General features: G+C 41.5%; 4 protein-coding genes across 11 annotated transcripts; 2 read left to right on the top strand and 2 right to left on the bottom strand.

The window, feature by feature from the left end:
- Nucleotides 1-68: 68 nt before the first annotated feature.
- On the bottom strand, nt 69-10,545 carry LOC143347580 (C2 domain-containing protein 5). Of its 3 annotated transcripts, none has more exons than XM_076776855.1 (16): nt 10,211-10,545; nt 9,792-10,035; nt 9,253-9,631; nt 9,051-9,191; nt 8,763-8,979; nt 8,566-8,685; nt 4,803-7,357; nt 4,155-4,307; nt 3,819-3,987; nt 2,926-3,718; nt 2,545-2,862; nt 2,266-2,464; nt 1,951-2,123; nt 1,716-1,841; nt 1,479-1,625; nt 69-1,294 (listed from the first exon to the last, which is right to left on the bottom strand). In XM_076776855.1, exons 3-16 carry the CDS (start codon nt 9,620-9,622, stop codon nt 1,208-1,210), a joined length of 5,568 nt encoding a protein of 1,855 aa, XP_076632970.1. In that variant the 5' UTR covers nt 9,623-9,631; nt 9,792-10,035; nt 10,211-10,545; the 3' UTR covers nt 69-1,207. The 3 variants fall into 3 exon arrangements, with proteins under 3 accessions (XP_076632970.1, XP_076632972.1, XP_076632971.1); XM_076776857.1 differs by having other exon boundaries at nt 4,803-4,957; nt 10,211-10,524; XM_076776856.1 differs by lacking the exons at nt 8,566-8,685; nt 8,763-8,979; nt 9,051-9,191; ... (1 more) ...; nt 9,792-10,035; nt 10,211-10,545 and adding an exon at nt 7,715-7,820.
- A 3,701-nt stretch (nt 10,546-14,246) lies between these two features.
- Nucleotides 14,247-17,305, top strand: LOC143347687 (T-cell immunomodulatory protein). Of its 3 annotated transcripts, none has more exons than XM_076777093.1 (3): nt 14,247-14,397; nt 15,070-16,606; nt 16,896-17,305. In XM_076777093.1, exons 2-3 carry the CDS (start codon nt 15,086-15,088, stop codon nt 17,157-17,159), a joined length of 1,785 nt encoding a protein of 594 aa, XP_076633208.1. In that variant the 5' UTR covers nt 14,247-14,397; nt 15,070-15,085; the 3' UTR covers nt 17,160-17,305. The 3 variants fall into 3 exon arrangements, with proteins under 3 accessions (XP_076633208.1, XP_076633209.1, XP_076633210.1); XM_076777094.1 differs by lacking the exon at nt 14,247-14,397 and adding an exon at nt 14,462-14,563; XM_076777095.1 differs by lacking the exon at nt 14,247-14,397 and adding an exon at nt 14,587-14,948.
- A 143-nt stretch (nt 17,306-17,448) lies between these two features.
- Cdk5 (cyclin-dependent kinase 5) lies at nt 17,449-19,917 on the bottom strand. 2 transcript variants are annotated; one of them, XM_076777096.1, is made up of 7 exons: nt 19,716-19,917; nt 19,445-19,533; nt 19,144-19,337; nt 18,978-19,065; nt 18,729-18,900; nt 18,062-18,279; nt 17,449-17,805 (listed from the first exon to the last, which is right to left on the bottom strand). In XM_076777096.1, the coding sequence occupies exons 1-7, from the start codon at nt 19,750-19,752 to the stop codon at nt 17,698-17,700; spliced, it is 906 nt and encodes a 301-aa protein (XP_076633211.1). In that variant the 5' UTR covers nt 19,753-19,917; the 3' UTR covers nt 17,449-17,697. The 2 variants fall into 2 exon arrangements, with proteins under 2 accessions (XP_076633211.1, XP_076633212.1); XM_076777097.1 differs by lacking the exon at nt 19,716-19,917 and having other exon boundaries at nt 19,144-19,379; nt 19,445-19,531.
- An 868-nt stretch (nt 19,918-20,785) lies between these two features.
- Nucleotides 20,786-22,209, top strand: LOC143348014 (uncharacterized). 3 transcript variants are annotated; one of them, XM_076777754.1, is made up of 5 exons: nt 20,786-20,986; nt 21,117-21,179; nt 21,266-21,328; nt 21,416-21,529; nt 21,601-22,209. In XM_076777754.1, the coding sequence occupies exons 1-5, from the start codon at nt 20,906-20,908 to the stop codon at nt 21,961-21,963; spliced, it is 684 nt and encodes a 227-aa protein (XP_076633869.1). In that variant the 5' UTR covers nt 20,786-20,905; the 3' UTR covers nt 21,964-22,209. The 3 variants fall into 3 exon arrangements, with proteins under 3 accessions (XP_076633869.1, XP_076633868.1, XP_076633870.1); XM_076777755.1 differs by lacking the exon at nt 20,786-20,986 and having other exon boundaries at nt 21,020-21,179; XM_076777753.1 differs by having other exon boundaries at nt 20,786-21,328.
- The last annotated feature ends 10 nt before the right edge of the window (nt 22,210-22,219 follow it).

The raw sequence follows: 22,219 nt of genomic DNA, 5'->3' as shown, positions 1-22,219 counted from the left end.
TCTCGCCGAGACTCGAATCGCATCGGGTATCTTTGGTTGGGGATTGTCAAATAAAAACTATCTTCGCGAAGAAAAAACTGACAATTTATTTCGACGATAATTTTATTGGATCACATTTCAACGAAGAAAGAATAACGATCGTGTAAAAATAAAACGCAAACTCGTTTTACAATGCACATTCACGACACAGTTTTAGTTCTCGCATGACGATTACTAAGTTTATAACAACAAACAACAGAATGTAAAAGATTAAACATGCACGCATAACAATCCAATATACAATGTATCTCGAAAACTGTACTCTATCCAATACTCTCACAATGTACAGCATCGTGTAATTTCAATTCGAAAAACATATTCGAGAATCTGAAAAAGTAGAGATTGCGAGATTTGATTTTATTCTCTATTTTCAGATTGCCTCTGCAGCTTTTCATTACCCTAGTATCTACAGAATTAGAAACGATTCGATCTGTTAGAGTCTTGGATATTTACCGACAAATTACGTTTTTCACAGGCCATTAACACTAATTCTCGTCACGCTTCAAAGGAAATCAACATCAATTGTTACATTTCAACAAGTTTTTCGCAACGAAACTTCGTCCCTCGATAGAGGAGATATCGAAAATAATTATTGAACACATACGCTTCCGCAACTTAAAACTTTTATTGCAACATCCTGAAGAAAATTCTCGAAATTCGATGTAACGCTTCGGAAGGGCAACTATGTTCATTCGATATTGCGGGTGAAAGAAAAAAATTGAGCTACAATCGGATGCCTGAATCACACGGTTCGTCTGTAACAACAATGGCATGCAACAACAGCTAACATCGTTGGATGGAAAAAATTGTCCGCAAACGTTATGGGCAATTCTGAAGGCACCTAATCATCAAAGCTGTTTTAAAACGCTCCAAACGTGTCCCTAGAACCGCTTCCTCGAAATATGTGCGTCACGCGATACGATAGATCGATTATCGTTACGCGAAGCCATTTTACTAAATTTACGTATTCAACATCCGTGAGCTTTATCAGACGTTACGGTACTTATGCTAAAAAGATTTTGATTATTTACAAGCCCTATCCTATCACAGGGTAATGAGTCACGGTTCGTCCAAATCGTTTTACAACGTTTGCCGAGAAATCGAATTTCCGACGTTGATTCTCGGCGTGCAATTGCAGCTATGGCGGTGCAGAATGTGGAGGCTGGGGTCAGCAATTTGTAGTTCCGCAGTGCTTCTCGTTAGCGAAATACGACACAGACACCACGTCCCCGCCGACATTTATCAGACACTGACCCTGAAATTTCATCGACACATGTACCACAGGAGAAACAGTAGAAGCTTAAACAGTTAAGGTTAGGTTAACTTAGATTAAACGCGTTGAATATATGGGTGATAGGACTTAACGAAAAGAGCACAAAATTTTAATGAGATTTTGTGCGCTGATAGATTTGGTAAATTAACGAATTACAACAGCCTACCTGATTTTTATGGGGACTGTGAAGAAGCACGCACTTGGTCATGAAAAATGCCACCATTGCGTTGCCACCCAGGGCCGTGATGTGCGCACGAACGATCGCCAAAACCTCCATTACAAAACTGTGCGTAAACCCGCTCAAACCGCCGTTCTGTCGTGGGCAAAAATTTTTACCAATTGCCATTTATTTTCTATTATGTAATAAATAATATAAATATTTGCTCTGACGCGTTAAACAAACCTCTCTGATAGACGTGCTTTCGCGAATGAAGAAGAAATTTAAGTTTCCTAAGTACCTCTCGATGCGACCGCCTGGCAAATAAGATAGAGGCGTTATATCCACACCGTATCTTCCTTTTAAAGGCACCTATAAAATATAAATCGACTTTAATTATATACTATGTAACATGTATTCTTCGAGTATTCTTATTCTTGATCTTAAACAGCTTCATAATATTATTTTTTAAGGGATTTACGTGTTTGTGTTTATGCGCTGCATGAATCTTGGTCCGTAACGGCGAACGGGTTCTGGTTTTCAATCCCGGTGTGTTAATAAGAGCGGAGGAGTTTACCGTGATAATACTGGATGCATTATCCGACGAAATTTCACCGTGGTCCACGTCAAGGTTAAATATCATATCACTATCGTCTAAAGAGAACATTCTGATAAGTATTCGCGGTTCGGAGGTGTTCACCGATCGATCGATCACGCATAAAGACACGATCGTAACGTTAAATATTCTGATAATTATTTTAGTCGGAATGAAAATCAATACGATTAAATCGTTTACCTATTTTCTTGACCTGATCCTTGCTCATGGAATGGCTCATTACCTTCTTTTTTAATTTATTCATTTTTACAGGTTCTCCGAGTCCAAGAGCCATGCCAATTACCGTGAATTGTATCTCATCTGGTTCAGGAAGTGCCAATTTAAACTGCATATCACAAAGTGCACAGGGTATCATTCTCCTCAGCTTGAAGTACACCGACTAAAACAACGTATTAACAGAGTTTTGAATAAGAGGGCCTTCTTTCTTCGAATAATAACTGAACATATAAAATATAATACCTGAAGTAACTTGGCGAAATATTTCGAGGGCATAGAAGCAACCTGTCCCGCAGGTATTTTTGTCCTCGATATTTGCGTGAACATCTGTAAATTCCTTACGATTTCCAATTCGTCAAGACCGGGAATAATTTGCGTATTTACTACGTGGAAATCGTCCGGAGGTCTGTCATCCATCAGTAACGATATTCTGTCCATGTCCTCGATGTCATCTACCTCCAACACGCAGGCGTCTCTGGTACCAACGTTAAAATCTAAATCTGGCAGATCTTCGTCCGACTCGTCGGTATCCGAAGTTGCGACTCGTCCATTTTCAACGTCCTGTAAAAATAAACCGTTTATCAACGATTAAGGATTCTTGTAAACGAACAAAAGAACACTTACGCCAACCGGCTTCAGACGATAGAACTCTTTGTTCTTTTTGACAGTCTCGACCAGAGTCTTTTGAATCTTCGTTAATTGCTCCTCTTTGGGCCAGGAGTTCCCGGACGCGATTTGCGGTATCGAGGGGGCGGGTAACGCGGTTAAAAAGACAGCGGTGCCCACGGCCATGCCAATGATCAATCGCTCCCCGACAGAGACCTGTAGCTTCAAGCCAAATATCGCATTCATCCCTTTGACCTTCAATTTGTTTAAAAGCAAACTATGTAACTCGTACTCTAGGAATGGTAAGCAGTCCGATATCTCCTTGGCGTTCAGTTCCCCGCGTAGGTCTTTCTTGGTCTTGCACGCGGTCGCTTGTATGATACATCCTCGTCCCGTCATTAACACGTTCTCCGGTAGCTCTATGGTGGTGAACATCACGTCCGGTACCCTGGCGCGCTTGCATATAGCGCATTTCGAAACGTTCACGCGAAACGGAACGCTCACGTCGTTGTACGGCAAGTGACAAAGACTACATTTGCATTGAAACTGAACCTCGTGATCCTTGCTCTCCGACATATGCCTCGTTTTGCCGGTTTGATGCGTCGAAGCTGGCACGGATGTATCTGTTTCGCTCTTCTCCGTTTTCACGGGTATCGGTTTTTGTTGAGTTTTATCGCGTTCCATCTCCGCCGGGTTCACGACCGTACCCGATTGTCCTTTGCCGATGAAAACATTGTCCGTGTCTTGACTCGGATTGTACAGATTAATCACCGCCGCTGTACCGTACGCGTTCAACACGCAGACATCGTCGCTACGATTAAACAAACGGGCAAATAAGATACTTCAGGAAATGGAAAAGAAATATACAGGGCGTTTCGACTGTAATAGAAAGTGTGTATCGTAATTCTTACCAAATACTAGTTTCTTCTTTATAACCAATGACTACGTTACACGCCAATGCCCTCGCGTGCGATCGTACTTCCATCCTGACTTCTTTCCACCAAGCATCGCGACTCTCAGGTTCTTCCAAGTTACTAATTCTTTCTAACAACTTGACCGATCTTGAACTTACAAGGCCACCTGTCTCAATATACACACACTATGACTAAATTTTGCAATGGAAACGCGTGAAACGTCAAAATCAGAGTGGCACCACAGTTTTTTCTTTCAAAATATTTTTATCAACAAACTTATTTACGTTCAAATGCCAACTGTTGATCAACGGTTTGAGGATTATCAGTGCTTACCGATGTGTAAAATGAATCCTGCCGGATAGTGTTGCATAGTGATAAACGGATATTCTAACATTTCAAATGCATCCTGATTCATGGTTCTTATCACAGCGGTCGACGTCTTCAAGAATCCAGTCATCGACCTATCGTTAGTTCCCAGAGAATTACCTACAACGTGCATTATTATTTGCTGTTATTACCAAGAAGTAAACGAAGAAAGGTAACCATATTTATAAAAACATACATCGTAAATATCTTTTCTAAAAACGAATGTCTCATAAAGTGATTCCTTGTTTGAGAAATATATCTTTACTACTCGTACCGTAGTCGTACGTTTTTAGATTACGAATATCTCTGATACCCTTGAACAGTCGAAGAAGTATAATAAATATAACAAAAATGATTACCTATAACAACGTGGAATCATCGTGAATTTCTTCTTTGCCAGGTATTATTTCACTTTATGAGGCATCCGTGATTTGAATCTTGCGCAACGAACAAGATAAACATGTAATTATGATTCCGATTCGTCGTTTACCTGACCAAATTAAAATTTTGGCAACGAATTAAAAGTAAATGTGTAAATACATCGTTTCAGGCTTAATTTATGTACACTAATCTGCTACTAATCACTGCGATTTATATGCGCTCGTTGCAACTCACCTTTCGGAGTAATGCTCAAGTCAGAATCGCTGGACCTTCGATGCAACGACACAGTGGGTTGTACCTTGGTCGTTGGTAACTGACATACTTTTGAGACCACGGAAGGAACAGCCGGAAGTGGATAAGATGGACTTAAAGATGCCTCGTCCTGTTGCCTGTGATCGGGAGAAGGATAGGGCACACACGAGTTGTAAGTAATATTAGCAGTGTTAGTAATATTAGTAAATTCATCATTATTCGATACCTCTCTTATATTACAAATGCTATGACTCTTATGCACTGCAGGATCTAGGGAGACGGATGATATCGAAGGGTTAGTATCCATTGGCTTTAGTTCCTTCATTTCTAAGCTAACATTATCTCTAATCGAATCGCTGCTCTGGCTATCTACAGTTAATTCCTTGGCAGTGGCTTCACGGGACATTGAATCGTACGCGGATCTTTTAATGGGGAAGCTTCGCTTTGAACGAAATGACTCGGCTGTTCTACGTAAGCGTGATTTAATTAACATATCGCTAGTGATTATACTCTCGAGAGAAGAATTATAGGAGGATGTGTCAGGCATGGATTCGTTTATGACTTCCGTACGTCTGAAATTTTGTAGACGTCTCCTTAGAAACCGATTGTGTAGATTTTTGTGCAAGTTCCTAGGGTTAACGTTCCTGTACATTTTTTTTCTTCTGAACCGACCATTGACTTCCGTAGAACCTTCCGGATGTTCCATCATCTTTGTATCGATTATTCTAATCAAATCCAACATGCGTCGTTGTCTATTTTTATGCGTCGTGTCGTGTAAGTCGTTGCACGAAGACTGTATTAAACTTTCGATACTGGACGACGTTTTCGACTCTGTGGTTACTTTGTGGTCCACGTCCTCTCGTATGTTAGATTCCGCGGACGCGTGAAATTGAAATTGCTGCAACGACGGCAACGAATGCGTCGACGCGGAAAACTTTAGCACATTATGCTCTTCCAATTTATCGAAGCGTTCTTTGTTCTTAAAAGTATCTGTGAGAGGAACGCTCGTCTCTTCCAGCAGGGAAGGAAACCCTTCTTCATTGCATATCTGTTCGAGCATTCCATTTTTATCTTTTCTCTCCGTATCGCTTGTACTTTGCAAAAGTATGTACGGAGAAACAGATAATAGAGATCCATCGGCAGAAGATACATCGTCGTTTACGTTATCCATATTGTCTTCTATCAGACGAATTTCATTGCGTTGTTTAGACGGTTCTTCTTGAACGTCCAAGAAAAAAGGAAGACGATTGTCTACCGGTGTGCTCGTCGCGAGAGGTTCACTGAAATCTTGCGAATATTTTCGTTCGCTTTGCACACCACCATCGATGTTTTTACCAAATTCTGTCGTCGGTTCACCTATCTCGGAAGCAACATTTTCTGTTATCATTTCTATAATCTCTTCCCTTTCTCCAACTTTGTCAATCGTGGAGCATGAGTTTTTCATAGAATGAATTTGCGAGTCCATAGTGTACCTAAAATAAGACGATATTTCACTCATGGATAAATATTTGACAAGCAGATGCGTGCTCTCCTCGTGAAGGGGTCGCGTTTCCGTATCCGTCCTTTGTAATTTTATTCGCGACGACCTCATTTTTAATGGAGGAAAACTGTTAGCCCTGACAAGTATTCTTGTAAATTTACTGTTCACGTGTAACGCAACATCGCTCGGAAACTTCGAATCGCGCAAGATATCATAATTGGCGCTATTGATCGAAGACTCGTCCGAAACGCCATTAGAACTGGGTGTGTTCTCTTCGAACGAGGAATCGTACTGTTTCTTTGGTTGCGCTTTTGCAACACGAGTCTCATCGTTGCGATCGACTTGTTTTCCTCTCCACTGGCTTTCCTGATTGTTCTGATCGTTAACATTTTCATGTTCCAAACGTTCAAAATCATCGTCTAAGTTATTAGACGGCGAAATCGATGTTGGAGACTCGCGACTTTCATTGACGTTCTCCAAAGGTATGCTGTGCAAAGATTTGATCAAAAGAGCAGCTATACCTTCTGTAACTTTATAATTCTTCGACGCGTTCTCCCTCTTTGGAATACGTATACTCACGATAGAAGATCTAGTCGATTTGGTCGACATACTCGAGCGTGAACTGGTCATTTTTATTTCCATGTCGCTCGAACCGAACAACCTTTTTATATTTTTCATACGTACGTCCAATATACCTTTGTTGCCCTCGCCCCTTTCGTCCTCCAACGCCAACATCATTCTTATAGACGCGTCCTGAACTACCGATTCGGACAAACTCGTGGAAGAGATCGCAGACTTATTCAAACTGCTCGTCCTCGGTAACATTTCGATGGCTTTCGTACCGTCCGATTCGTCGCACGAATGTTCGTTCGTTTTCACGTTACGTTTAGGATTTCTTGAAGACTTTAAACGACGTGGGAAATTGTCTTTTATGTGCATGACTCTCGTATTTGTCGTAAAAGGATCAGGGATACGCGTGGGAGTAACGGGATATACCGGCACACTCTCATCGAGTCCTGTACGTTCCTTTTGTGCTTTGTGTTGTGAAAAGAATGCCCTATATAACATATGCAAGCGGATAAATAGAAAAATATCTATTAGTTCACGCATTGAAATTCTATAATAAAAATGTTACTCATCGAATGCTTGAATTGTAAAAATAAAAATTTTACCAAAGTGGCTAAATTTAATTCTGTAGCTTCGTACTGTTTGCCCAGATTTCTTAAAAAAAACAAGGCATAGGCTAAAATACTGGAAATTTTTAAACAGAAATGATTAAGAATTAGAACAATTAAATGTATCGAATACTCGAAAGAGAATTATCTGGAAATGCACAATCTTCGGATAATTCATATAATCGACCATTAATCGATCAAATTATTAACGATCAAAGTTGGATACGCGTGTAGCGTACCTATAGTTACTTCCAGTATATCGCAGTGCTCCGTTTTCTATATATTTCGTCCTGGTTTCTATTCACGCGCATCAGACCTCAATCTAGCTTCTATATACCGGGTGTCCTAGAAAAATGATAAGCTAATTAGAAATTTATTAAATATTACTGTACTGTTTTACAGACATTTTTTTGTACTCTGTAATTTTAAATTAGCAGCAGCTTCGAGAAATTAAATTTTCCATCGAAATTAGTAATAAACGATACGTAAGCGAGACACGGAAGATAAGATTACAAAAATTACGAAATATAACAGTAATATCTCATCATTTTTAGGACACCATGTACATAGAAGTTGAAGCACAATTTTTTTTTCATGAAGTTTCAATAATTAATACCCTCCTGTACACGTTGATATATTCTCAGCATATATTAATACATTATTTATCTATTCGATGTTAGTATTTCTCGAAAAAAAAAGAACAATAAAAACATGTTTAATATCATTGCTATCAAAATAGAACAAAACCTTCCTTGTGAAATGAAAAGAAATGTGGTTTCACTTACAAAACTTTTATCAGAAACTAATATTTAAATCTTTGTTGCATGCATTTTGTTAATAATAAGCAATGTAAAGAATCACATACTCCTACAGAAATATATGTGCAGACAAATTTCAATACTTGATTAAGTAATTCAGCATTATAACTCACAACACAAAACACTAGCATAATGTCTGAAGTGTTACTGATTTTGTCATGTCAAAAAGCACTCAAATCGATGTTATAATTTTAGAGTATAGTTATTCTACAAGTTGTTCACAAAAGAACAGACCAAGCACATTAAAATCAAAGGCATTACAATCTACTTACTCTTCAATATTATCGGATGGTAAGTTTAACGTGTCTTGTAACTTTACAAGAGTAACTGCAGTACCTATACCTCGAGCCACGATACCAGATTCACCTTCCAGATCAAAATTTTGTAAATATCTGTATTTAAGGAAACAGTTTAAAAAATTCTAAATTTATAATTTAATCAGGAACAATTTCATAATGCGCTAACGTACCCGATAACGGCGTTTCCGCCAAGGTCCAATGCTTTCAACCCAATTTTCCTTTGCACTTCTCCGCTAAGTTTAAAAAATAACGTTTGACGCGCCTCGTTCGAGGCTCTGGGCGTTCTTATTTTATCGATCCATTTGTATTCGGGATCGTCGCTAACAACTAGTTCTTCTACAAAACCGTGTATGCTCTGAGTATGATACCCATGAGGTATATTCGGTGCTAAACAATATTATACAATGTATCTGTTATGGAAAATTACTTATACTTTGCTTAGAAATAAATGTATTTACAGTAAAAAAATTGTACTCCGCACGAGGATTGTCTGAACTTGTTAAAATCAGAAAACAATTCTACTTTGACTATGATATTAACTTCGCCGCGAATACCATGCATGGTGTCATACACTGGGATCCATCCGGTCATGACCGAACCTATAATGAATTGAGACATCATTAAACTTATTTGAACATTATCCGTGAGTAACATACGTACCAGTCTGTGAACCAGTATTTGTATTCATAGCTGCCTCCAGCGTCCAAATGTTTTTAACGGTAGGAGGGACTCCAGGTAATAATAATGGATTTAAGTTTATGTAAACTTTGCCTATGGCATCATTTGCAGAATACGTGTCATGGTCCATCAACCTAATCTGTAATGGTTCATCTTGCAGTTCTGAATCATCGACTTCGAACCTATACCATTCCGAATTCCACTGGGGGTTCAGTGATTTTCTGCACACATCAGTTTTAAACGTTATATTGCCAAATTTCAATTCTACGTACGCATCGGTCGTATCACCAGAACGGTCCATTACTGGTAAATTACGCCCTGCTAGTACCTTAACTTTTATTTTACCAGGCATTGTGCTACTCTGTAATCAATATACATAACTTTTATAATCATGCAACGGTAAATCTTTCATTCGCATCTGCCAATAATAAAGGTTATGTTTAGAAATAAATTGTATCTCAATAAAACATTCAACGTTCGATAGAACGTAATATTAATCAGAACCACGCTACAATACTTACTTTCGTCAACAGACTCGATGAATATTATCGCAAATTAATGTTTCCACCTCATCTAACTACCAGTAGATTGTTATTTATGATATTAATGCGTAAAAGCTTCAGTTTAGCAAACATATATTAAAACACACTGTATCATTCATTTTAGCGTGGCTTGTAACTTATATTTCTTCGCAATATGCTGAATTGACATTTGTTTACAGTCACATCTTGAAAACTCTGCGTTCCGCGTTCCTTTATCTTCACTCTACGCAAAATATCAGATTTATCGTACGAATTCTAGAAATGTACGCAGAACAATATTCGATAAAATGTTACTTTGTGCAAAAAAACTCGATAATACGGCATGTAAATTTCATCATAATGATGCTAACTACTAATTTTATCGATTACTTTATCACTGTTGGTATCCTTCAACTTACCCTATGCCCTATTGTATTGCCAATAACGTTCGAAATCCGAATATTATGTGTTGAAGCATTATAATTGGAATTGGAGAGCACCCAGATTATTGCTCTTTAGGGAATTCCTACGTTTTATTGCATTAAACGCAAAGCATCGTGCAATTTAGATATTTTCTATATCGCATGCATACTTCTATTTTAAGGTTACAAGAACAGCGACAGTGTCAAGTGTTGTGCTTCAACTGAAAATGTACGAATTCATTACCGACCGAGATATTGATTGCAACGTTTAATTAGTTCAACCACAGACGAGGTGTAGAATAGACGCTGCATGCAATGTGGCCAGATTTGGCATAATTGAGTGCATCGATGGCGACACTAGTAACGACGAACTTCATTAGCGTCCAACGGAGATACGATTTACCGCACAAGCCATGTTCCTAGTGCTCTGCAGTGTGGCCTGATCTGGCATAATTCAGTGCATCGACGTCGACATTAGTAACGACGAACATATCTTACCGCACGAGCCACATGTTACGCTCGGTCAGTACCTCATGCAACTTCGTGAATTCGATAAAGAACGTAAGTGGGAGCCTTTCTTTCTTGCTCTTGAACAGCCGAAGTCCGTCTTTGCGGCATTCAATTTCGAATTCCGACGGCCCAGGCATTTAATACGTTTCGAGCTATACATATAGACACATACATATAAGCAAAGAATTATTATTTGAAATAATATTCCATAGTCTTATTTAATAAACTATTTTCAAACGATTTATTTTTCAAGTATTCTATTATTAAAAATAATAATTCTTTAATTTTATAACAAGGAATGTTTGTTTAATATTTAATTAAATTTGTGTCAATTATATTGTTTGCCCATATAGGCAAATATAGGATGTTCAGTTTTATTCCGGAGTTATTCCGAAACCTGTTATTCCGCCACTGGCCTCTGCTGACCGCTGCTGACCACTCCTGGAATTTCTGACAACGTATAACGATTACGGCTGGCTACTGCTAGTCTCTCCCAGCCTCTGCTGACCGCTGCTGACCACCGCTTATATTTCTGACAACGTATAACGATTACTACTGACGTCTGCCAGCCTCCGCTGACCTCTGCTGACCGTTACTGACCACTCCTGTTATTTCTGACAACGTATAACGATTACGACTGGCTACTGTTAGCCTCTCCCAGCCTCTGCTGACCGCTGCTGACCACCGCTTATATTTCTGACAACGTATAACGATTACTACTGACTTCTGCCTGCCTCCACTGGATTCTGCTGACCGCTACTGACCACTCCTGATACTTCTGACAACGTATAACGATTACAACTTGCTATTGCCTGCCCCTGCTGGACTCTGCTTGCTACTGCTTGCCACTGCTTGCCACTGCTAGCCTCTGCTGACCACAGCTGACCACCCCTGATGCTTCCGACAACGTATAACGATTACTACTTGTTACTGCATACCTCTGCTGGCCTCCGTTGGCCTCTGCTGACCGCTGCTGACCACTGTTAACCACCGCTTATATTTCTGGCAACGTACAACGATTACTACTGGCTACTGCCACCCTCTGCAGACCTCTGCCAGCATCTCCCGACTTAAGCTGGCCTCTGCCAACATCTCCCGACGTCAGCTGACCATCGCTGACCACTGCTGACCGTTGCTGACAATTTGTGACATGATGTAATATAATATAATATGTTTATATGTATTAAAGTTTTGTATAATGTAAATCTATGACAATAAATGATATAATTTCAAAGTATTCAATGTGTTCTCATCATTTTTTACCGTCCTTTTCCTCTCCAAATCATTCTCTTACCTATAAGATGCGTACCACCTTCTTCGCAAGTTCACCAGCATTTTAGAAATGTTCCGGGAACTTTGGAAATCCGAATTTGACCTTGACCTTGGCCCAGTTTCGAAAGTGGGTCAAGGCCATCGAATCTTAGAAAATTTCCGGGCGCTTTGGGAATCCGGATTTGGCCTTGACCCAATTTCGAAAGTAGGTCAAGGCCATTCAAATTTTTTAGAAATCTTCGGGCCAACTTGGAAATCCGGATGGCCTTGACCCAATTTCGAAAGTAGGTCAAGGCCATCGAATCTTAGAAAAATTCCGGGCGCTTTGGAAATCCGGATTTGGCCTTGACCCAATTTCGAAAGTAGGTCAAGGCCATCGAATCTTAGAAAAATTCCGGGCGCTTTGGAAATCCGGATTTGACCTTGACCCAATTTCGAAAGTAGGTCAAGGCCATTCAAAATTTGTAGAAATCTTCGGACCAACTTGGAAATCCGGATGGCCTTGACCCAGTTTCGAAAGTGGGTCAAGGTCACCGGCATTTCAGAAAACGCTCTGGGCACTTTGGAATTCCAGTTTTAAGTAGAGAAACGGTTTCTTATAACTAAGGGAATAATGGGGAGAGGAAAAGGAAGGTAAAAGTGATGAGAACACATAGAATTCTTTGAAATTATATCATTTATTGTTATAGATTTACATTATACAAAGTTTTAATACATGTACATCATGTTAGAAGTTGTTAACAAAGGTCAGCGTGGTCAGCAGGGGCCAGCAAAGGTCAGCAGAGGGATGCAGAGGCATGCAGAGACTAGCAGGGGCAAGCAGTAGCAAGTTGTAATCGTTATACGTTGCCAGAAGTATCAGGGGTGGTCAGCAGAGGTCAGCAGAGACTGGGAGAGGCTGACAGTAGCCAGTCGTAATCGTTATACGTTGTCAGAAGTAACAGGAGTGGTCAGCAGCGGTCAGCAGAGGCCAGCGGAGGCAGGCAGAAGTCAGTAGTAATCGTTATACGTTGTCAGAAATATAAGCGGTGGTCAGCAGAGGCCAGCAGAGGCTGGGAGAGGCTAACAGTAGCCAGTAGTAATCGTTATACGTTGTCAGAAATATAAGCGGCGGTCAGTAGAGGCCAGCAGAGATCAGCAGGGGCGAACAGTAGCATGTAGTAATTGTTATACGATGTCAGAAGCATCAGGGGTGGTCAGCAGTGTTCAGCAGAGGGCAGCAAAGGCATGCACAGGCAAGCAGAAACCTGCAAAGGCAAGCAGAGACTTGTAGCAGCATGCAGTAGTAAGTATTAATCGTTATACATTATCAGAAATACCTGCAGTGGTCAGTAGCGTTCGGCAGAGGCCAGGAAAGTTCAGCAGAGACAAGCACACGCTGACAGAGATCAGCAAAGACCAACAGAGGTTAGCAGAAGTCAGTAGTAATCGTTATAAGTTGTCAGAAATATAAGCGATGGTCAGCAGAGTCCAGCAGAGGCAAACAGTAATCAGGAGCAGTCAGTAACAGTCGCTGTATGGTGTCAAAAGTTGTCGGGAGTTCTGTACTTTTGTCAGTACTGGTCATCAGTGGTCATCAGAGGCAACACGGTGCACTCGGCGCTTCGTCTGGCATCTCTGGTTTATACCAGAGATGACAGATCACGCGTATGTACGTGAGCTTGTAGTGTTCTCTCCTTCAAGAGTCTCAGAGACCTAAACGCCCAAGCTTGTCGAGAAATCTATCTAGCTTGGACGATACGAACTATTCCACGACAAACTTGGGCGTTTTAACAGCAGAGGGTTTGAGGTAGAAAATAAGCGCCATCTATAGTTGAAAATAACGAACTATTCCACGACAAACTTGGGCGTTTTAATACCAGAGGGTTTGAGGTAGAAAATAAGCGCCATCTATAGTTGAGAATAACGAACTATTCCACAACAAACTTGGGCGTTTTAACACCAGAGGGTTTGAGGTAGAAAATAAGCGCCATCTATAGTTGAAAATAACGAACTATTCCACGACAAACTTGGGCGTTTTAATACCAGAGGGTTTGAGGTAGAAAATAAGCGCCATCTATCGTTAAAAATAATGAACTATTCCACGACAAACTTGGGCGTTTTGCCATTCGGATTTTCAAAGTGGGCAGCTTTCTCGACTCCCACGAGATGGTCCTAAATTACTTCGGGTAGCTTCGGAGTGTCGAGAAAGAGAGCATGTGTCAGTTTGCCTTTGTCAACTTCCCGAAACTCTACGAGCTCACGTACACGTGATCTAGCATGTGTGAGTAGTGCACCCGGTGCTCAATCTGGCATCTATAGTCTCGCTGTGTCGTTAGTAATAGGCTTGACAGCACTTGACAGATTCCAAGGATCGTGAGTCAACCAGTCAACTGTCAGAGCAGCATGCACGACACAGTTGGGTATGTATGTGTAACTATTAAAACAATAATTACTATATCGTGATCGCGATTACGAATATTTACATTTGTAGACAATTTCGTAGCAAGCGACGCATCGATATCGCACGTTCTCGAAACTCACGATGCGTCATGTTCGTTGTGTTCTACGGGATAGGAATGTTTGTAGGTTAGGTGTTTTATTCGATTAATAGCTTTCTGTAAAAATTGTCCGTTTCGGACGACAAGTTAAAGAACGAGACAGTAACACGGATCCTGATCGTTCCAACGCTTAAATTCACGAACTTCGTTGCTACTGATTTTGTTCAAATCTATCGTATTCCTTGTCAGAATTGGGCATTATTAATTCCTTTACCTTACAATTTTATTTAGAGACAGTGTGTGCCACGATCAAGTACCAAATTTATTATTCGCGGTAATGAACGACCAATTTGCTATTATGACATTGTCATATTTGTCCCATAATTCGAATCTCATGATATTTTATTGACTTTGTCTCATTTTAGTTTGTCTCTGTAACAAAAAGAAATTCGATTCTTGCGTAGTAAACAAAGGTAATATTATTTCAGCGTAACATATTCCAGATGTCAGCTGGCTATTTCGTTACATCATGTATACTATTGCAATCGATGTTCAGTTTATTTAAATAAATTAACGAATATATAAATTTTCCAGATAATTGTAAGAAAGGATGTCGACAGAGTGGATCTTGGTATACGTGCTCGCTGTTGCGGCTGCAACAGTGAAATGCAGCGACATAACTCCGGCGGTGTTCGGAGGCGTGCTCGACGGAATGCCAGCTGCCTTTGGAGACTTCAATTCGGACGAGTTGACCGACGTGTTCATGTTGCGGAAGAATGGAACCACCGTTGAGATATTCCTCGCCGCGGAACAGGAACCGCTCCTGAGGCCCAGCTCGAATCTGAGCTGTACTTTTAAGCGTATCGTCGTTGGCGTTGTACCCGGAGACTTCGACGGGGACGTGTTCATGGACGTGTTGGTGGTCACGTACGACACCTCCGAGAAACTATCGTACGTTTACGTCCTGTGGGGCGGAAACGATCGACTGAACTGTACGGATGAGAACGAACCACTTATAAAGATGAACGGTCAGCCGTTGGCGATGGACTATAACGGAGACATGATCATAGATCTGTTTGGGTTGGACAGGGAGAACAGGAGGACATTTTGGGTATTCGACCAGAGCAGGCGTCGTCCCAAAGTCGTGCCCGTTAGGTCGCACAACGATCCGGTACCGCTGATCAGTCAGCCGCATTCGAACGCCTATTTGGATTTGAACAGCGACTTCTTGGCGGATCTGGTCGTCACCACGAACAAATCTTTCGAAATTTGGCACGGCATCGAGGAAGGATTTTTCTTCCACAAGGATATAGAGTTTCCGTACGGCATCAAGCTGGACAGGAACTGTCACGCCGTGATGGGCCAAACCCTCTACTTGGACGTGGAATTGACAGGCAAGATGGATCTGCTTCTGCCTCTCTGTTTCGACAAGTTGTGCGCCAACAGCACGATCATGATGTACTCCGACAAGTGGTACAATCTCCAGGTGAACTTCAGGGACAGTAACAACGTGTTGTGGGGATTCGTGAAGCCTGACGGACAACGGTACACCGATACGATCACTTTACGCGGCGGTGACTTCAACATGGACGGTTATCCCGATCTGTTGGCCACGTTGAAGTCGACCACCGGCAAGCAGAAGCAATCGTTCCTGTTAGAGAACGTCGCGTGCAACACCTGCACTGGCTTCGGGCGAAAGTTCGAGGTCAAGTGGCAAGCGTTAAACCCGTTTTACAACGAAACGGCGATGGCGGTGTTCTACGACTTTTACCAGGACGGAATTTTGGACGTCATCTTGGTGGACGTCGACAAAAGCACCGGTACTTATCGCACCGCCGCGTTCAAGAACAGCTTGGACTACGACGCGAATTTCGTGAAGGTTATGGTGCTGACCGGTCGCAACAACAGCATGTACCCGATCTCTCCTGGATCATTGGGAAAGAAGAAACGAACCTATGGGACCAATCTGCCCGGTCCGTCGATAGCCTATCGGACCACCACGCAAGATGGTAGCCCACGAAACGCGATCGCCGCCCAGCTCCCACAGAGCGCGCACTTTTCGTTGAACTTACCTTACACGACGTTTGGTCTTGGTAGAACACCCAACTTCGTCGACGCTCTCACGATAGGGGTAAGTGAACGCAATACAAAAGGTTCGAGTTGACAATGGGACTGATACGATTAGATATTCATAGACGTACCGATTAGACCTCAAAATATACGAGTACATAAGTATAACCATATTTTTGAGGAACGATCAAATATAAATTTTTCTTACTATTATCGCACGAGTATCAATAGGATGGCGTCCGTGGTATTGATTTTGTATCATTCCCATCGCTAGGTACAGCGGACACAGTATTTTTAGTCGCATCGTCGTTGTTATAATTTCATTTCCCGTTTTTATTTGTTGCGAACAGGTGGGTGGGAAATCTCGAGAGTGGCCACAAATCATTCCAAACTCTCAGATGGTAGTGATACCAAATCCGATAGCAGAATCATGGAGGTGGAAGGCGCAATTGTTCGTAACGCCTAGCAAATTGATTCTGTTGAGCGCCGCCGCCTTGACCGGAACTTGCGGCTTAATATCGTTAATTATTGTCGGCTTGTATTGGAAGGAGCGAAGGGAAGATAAAATTGAGAAGCTTCAAGAAGCGCACAGATTTCATTTTGACGCGATGTAAAAGCAACAAAAAAAAAAAAGGATAGAAATAAGAGTCCGTTTGCTTTGCTAGCCGTTAAGAAATGTATTTAATCGATATCGACGTGTAAATTATTTCTTAAGCGATAAATAAATAAATTAAGTAAATTAATAACTTAACAAATACAACAGCCTTACGAGAAAGTAAATAGGGGAAATTAAACGAACGCGTGAATGTACAAACGGATAGTGCGCGATATGCGCACAATATTCGATTATTCGGCGAGCACTTGATCTGTCTCGTTCTCGAATGTTTTAGAGAGAATAGCTTTTCGTACGTTACAGACTTACCGTCACTGATAAAATTGACAATTTATTGATTTCTCTTGGACATTCTTAGAAAACAGGACTCGTCGGTGTTTATTTCGCATCGTCGTCGACGGCACTGAATGCGAAACACACGTATATAATAGTAATATGTATATATTAACAAACGATCTTCATCGGTGTGATTTTGGTCGCTGTCGCCATCCGTACTCTGTACGCGTATTCGATCATCGGGCTAAGCTAACCGGAATTTGCTACTGACAACGATCGTTTTTGATGGCAGGGTTCAAATCGTTGAAGTAGGGATGCGCCATTGCTTCGTCCGCCGACAATCGTAGCGCCGGATTACACACTAACAATCTCTGAAAGTACCAGTGAACTAATACTTTTAATTCTCATGGTCGTCATTGATCTCTATACGAGGCTTTTAAGTCTAACGAGACTCCGTGACGATGCAGAGGTTACCATTTTATAGAACGAACCGCATGCACCGTTCGAATGGGAACTGTACTCTAAAAAAGGGCAGCCCCCGGAACGTCACGAAAGTTCCAGGCTTACACCTCGTCCAGTATATACAGATCAGTGCATTCAGGCTAAATCCATGCGCAGATTCGTTACCTGCAGTAAATCTCTGCCTCTGGAATTGAGTTTCGGCGTAACTTGAGCCAATCCTTGGCTGAAGCCAGGAGGGTACATTGGGAAGGGCTTGTAGTCGGGAAGAGTCGTGAAATCTGGCCATGTCGCTTCGGTTGGTGTGCCCAGCATCTTGAATATTTGCTTCAGTTGATCGTCCACGTCAGAACCAGGAAACAGCGGTCTGCCGGCGTTCGCCAGTTCTGCGCGTGAACGTCGAAGCGCATGTATTGATATACGTTCAGAACACAAACTCTTCAATAGCTATTAAGAGCCATCGGTAGTTATGAAAATAAATTGCCATTGAACTCTCGTCGAAAAGGTTGACCTAACAAAGTTTGCCTTCGAAATAATTCTTTTTCTATTAATGGTCGCATGTTTACACGCGAAGACAAATATTAATTTCATTAATTCACATAACTTGTCGATATCGTCTTCGTTATCCTTAGAAATACGTGCTTCGACGGTGTAGCTATTCTGTTCGATTCGTGCACGGCTCGTCGATAACATAAATCGACGTCAACGCGTATGTTGTTATAAATATGTCTTACGGCACAAGTCCTTAGTCGTTTTGGATCTTAATAACTCAACGATGTTTAAAAGAGCGAAGAAATAAAAATTTTCTTAACTTGAATCTCTTATGACTACTTACCAGCAAATATACATCCGGCACTCCACATGTCGATGGACGTTGTGTATAATTTTGCTCCAAACAGAACATCTGGAGGACGGTACCATAGCGTCACAACTTCCGCAGAATAACATTTCACAGGAATTCCAAAGGCCCTTGCTAGTCCAAAGTCAGCCAATTTCAACTCCCTGTTCTAGAAGTAAGTTCGGGACAGGTCTTTAATGCTAGTAATACCTCCTTGCTGAATGGGTGGATTGCATAAACCTGTACCTTGTTAATTAACAAATTCTGTGGCTTCAGATCCCTGTGCAACACATTTCTGCTATGACAAAACGCCAATCCACGCAGTAATTGGTATCTGAAACGTATAAAAATGGTACAGTTATTATTACATTGTCTAGTATTGAAATTGCCAGTAACAGGCACTGCTTCTTACAAGAAAGTTTTTACGACGTCCAAATCGATTTCCCCGTTTAAACTGTCGAAATATTTTTTTAAATCCTGATCACAGTGTTCGAAGACCAATATCAGTTTCTTGTCACTGTGCAACACGTCGTACAACCTGACTATATTTTTGTGTTTCAGCTCCTTTAGTAGACAAATCTCTCTAAGAGCGGAGGACGGTACACCCTGCATACCATAGAATTAAGTAATTGGGATTGCTATGGTGTTCTACGAAGTCCGAAGGAAGGTATTTCATTCTCCATGCATTACGTCGAGGACTTATGTAAACTTACTTCGTCGTCATCATCCAATCGTACTCTTTTCAAGGCGACGATTTCGTGAGTCTCGCGGTTCTTGGCTTTGAAAACGGTTCCATAAGTGCCTGAAAAGTTAATTCTATAATAAATTTTCCTATTTTCGACGATAACTACGTACATCCATCGTAGCTGTCAAAAGAACGTTCGTCGTACGAACACCGGTGTCGGTTTTCCGAACGTGAAATCGCGCCAAAACGCTGTTCGAACTCGGACGAAAAATGACGATCGGAAGATTCGAGGCACTCACCTTCTCCTATTTTTTCGAGTTTCTCATATTTTTGCATATTTTTGCCAATACTACGGGCGGAATAGTCGCAGAGTGGTTAGCGCTGCACTCAAAACGGTCGTGCGCGAAATCACTGCTGGTACGGCGCCACCCACGCCAAAACAGACGCCGGGGCGTCGCGACGACTTGTTTCTGCCGCTTCTTTTAAATCTTTTCCACCCTTCTCCATTAGACTCGACCTCTCATTTGTTTCAACGGACGTTCGATTCAAGGGGAAATATCGATTTTGGAATTTGTTTTAAATCGAAATTACTAGAATCGAATTAATTAAAATATCGAATCCCAGTTCGATATGTTTTATCGGTAACGTAGAGATGCCAGACGGAGCTGTACTTTTGTCTCATGTACTTTTGAATTTTTCTACAGGCCTCCGCTGACTATTGCTGACCACTGCTGATACTTCTGACAACGTATAACCACAGACGAGGTATACGAGTAGATCTTTCACCTAATGTATTTTTTCGGCCCATTTTTCTGGGGCTCTAGAGCCCCATTACCATTTCCGTGTCACTCGCAACGTTTTCAACAGATTTAGAAATGAACACGAGAAGAAGCGAGACAGAAAATGAAATTACAGAAATTTTATTATTTTTTAACGGAATGAAAGCTGTACGGTCCATCATTGGACATCGATCGATTAATTTCATTAGAGTAACCAATTGATTAAGATTATTTAAAGATTTCAAGATTATTAAAATACGTTAGGATGTACCTCATTGACAACTACACCAAAAATCTTTATTTATTTAAAAAATAACTCGATATGGCAGTCAGATCGGGTCACCAAAGTCTATAAGGTGAAAGGTCTACTCGTATACCTCGTATGTGTTTCGCATAGCATCAAAAGAAAATCGGTAGCTTGGAATGTTTATTGTATTTCTTTTACAATCGCGATTCCTACCTAAGGTAATTCTCCGAAACTCCACGAGCTCATGTACGCGTGATCTGGCATAGTGTGAGATAGTGGAATGAGGTGTCCCCGGTGCTCCGTCTGGCATCTCTGCGGTAATGTTCAGGTAGGTCTCGAAAAATGTCGAGCTACGATGACAGGAGAATATAAAATCCTCGAATTGTTTGGAGATTGAACGATCTGCAGCCCACAGTCGAATCATCGCCATCGTCGAACCCCGTTGCACCATCCGACACGAACAATGCATTTAATGTATCAACTTTTAGGCAGCGCGATCCCGATGCTCGGAAACATAGCCATCTTTTGCTACGTCTGCCAACGCGTAAGCCAATACGCGAAAAGAATTTTATTCGAAATAGAGGAAGGGCTGTTTTCCACGATTTCGAATAAGGTCCTTTTTCCATTTCACGTAAAAGTAAAGTGGAAGGGAAATAGTAACCTAGGGCGTTTAGTTTTTAGCAGCTGTGAGATTGCGACGCAAGATCATGGCAGAGATGGCCGAATTTACCTCGATCGTAACGTATACTCGAATCAGCGATCGACTACCCGCGGTATCTCGATCGATTCACTTGGTCGTACGATCTTTTCCGTGTGTCAACAGGTTCGTCGAGCCCGCGACAACTTGCAGTACATCGGCGATCAAGTGACCAAGGGAATGGAAGAGGTATGTCCGACATTGCCATTCCACGTCTGGTAAATAATAGGGGTTTAAGTCATCGTTTTGTTGTTTTCGAAATTTATATTGTTATAGATCAAGGAAGACGTCGGAGAAGAGCTGCGAGTTACCGACCGATTGACGACGCAGAGCACGAGGCTGGCCGCGGTGCTAGGTAGATTTGCGACGCTCGAGGAAAACGTGATCGAAGTATAGTTTCTTAGTTTCCCAATTCCTAAACTGTGCGCCTAGGGACATTTCGAGTTTTCGTTATTGGTCAGTTGGTGCGCATGGAGCGAAATCGCGAGAACGCCATGATAGAGACACCCGTGGACGTGAACGAAGAGATTAGAAAAATTGTCGCGGCAGTCGAGAGCAAGAAAAATGAAAGCCAGGAACAGGATCGCGCGCGGCCAACAGATGGGGTTGGTCCAGCAGCAATTGACGTTCATCGTCGCTCTATTCGAGACTCTGCTCATCGGAATCCCGTGTCGAAATTTTCGGCTTACGGTCCACGGGAAGTCGCTTCTGTCGCGAAAAAAACGCTCAACGATCGAGCTCGAACTCCGATTACACCGGAAGTACGGCTCCTCGGAGAGCTGGATCGACCAGTCAGCGCAAGAGACAATTCGAAACGCGAATAGTAGTTGCCATTAACGCGACATCTCAACAAAATTTCCATGAAAAAGTCAGGGATTGAATTGAATTGGAAAATCGTGGACCAGTGAAATTGATAGCTTTGAATCCATTCTACTTAATTTACTTGTATTCCAGTTGTTTCAGGCAATTTTTTTATTTTGAATTTTTGGGGCCAAGCGTTAAGTACAGTTGAGAATTATTGTAACCAAGAATATATACACGGACGAAATTGGTTTGCCAAATCGTTTATTATCACACAAG

The sequence above is a fragment of the Colletes latitarsis genome, chromosome 11 (genome assembly GCF_051014445.1).
Source record: "Colletes latitarsis isolate SP2378_abdomen chromosome 11, iyColLati1, whole genome shotgun sequence".
Taxonomy (NCBI): domain Eukaryota; kingdom Metazoa; phylum Arthropoda; class Insecta; order Hymenoptera; family Colletidae; genus Colletes; species Colletes latitarsis.
The sequence above is the reverse complement of the archived record's forward strand: the minus strand, read 5'-3'. Positions and strand labels throughout refer to the sequence as shown.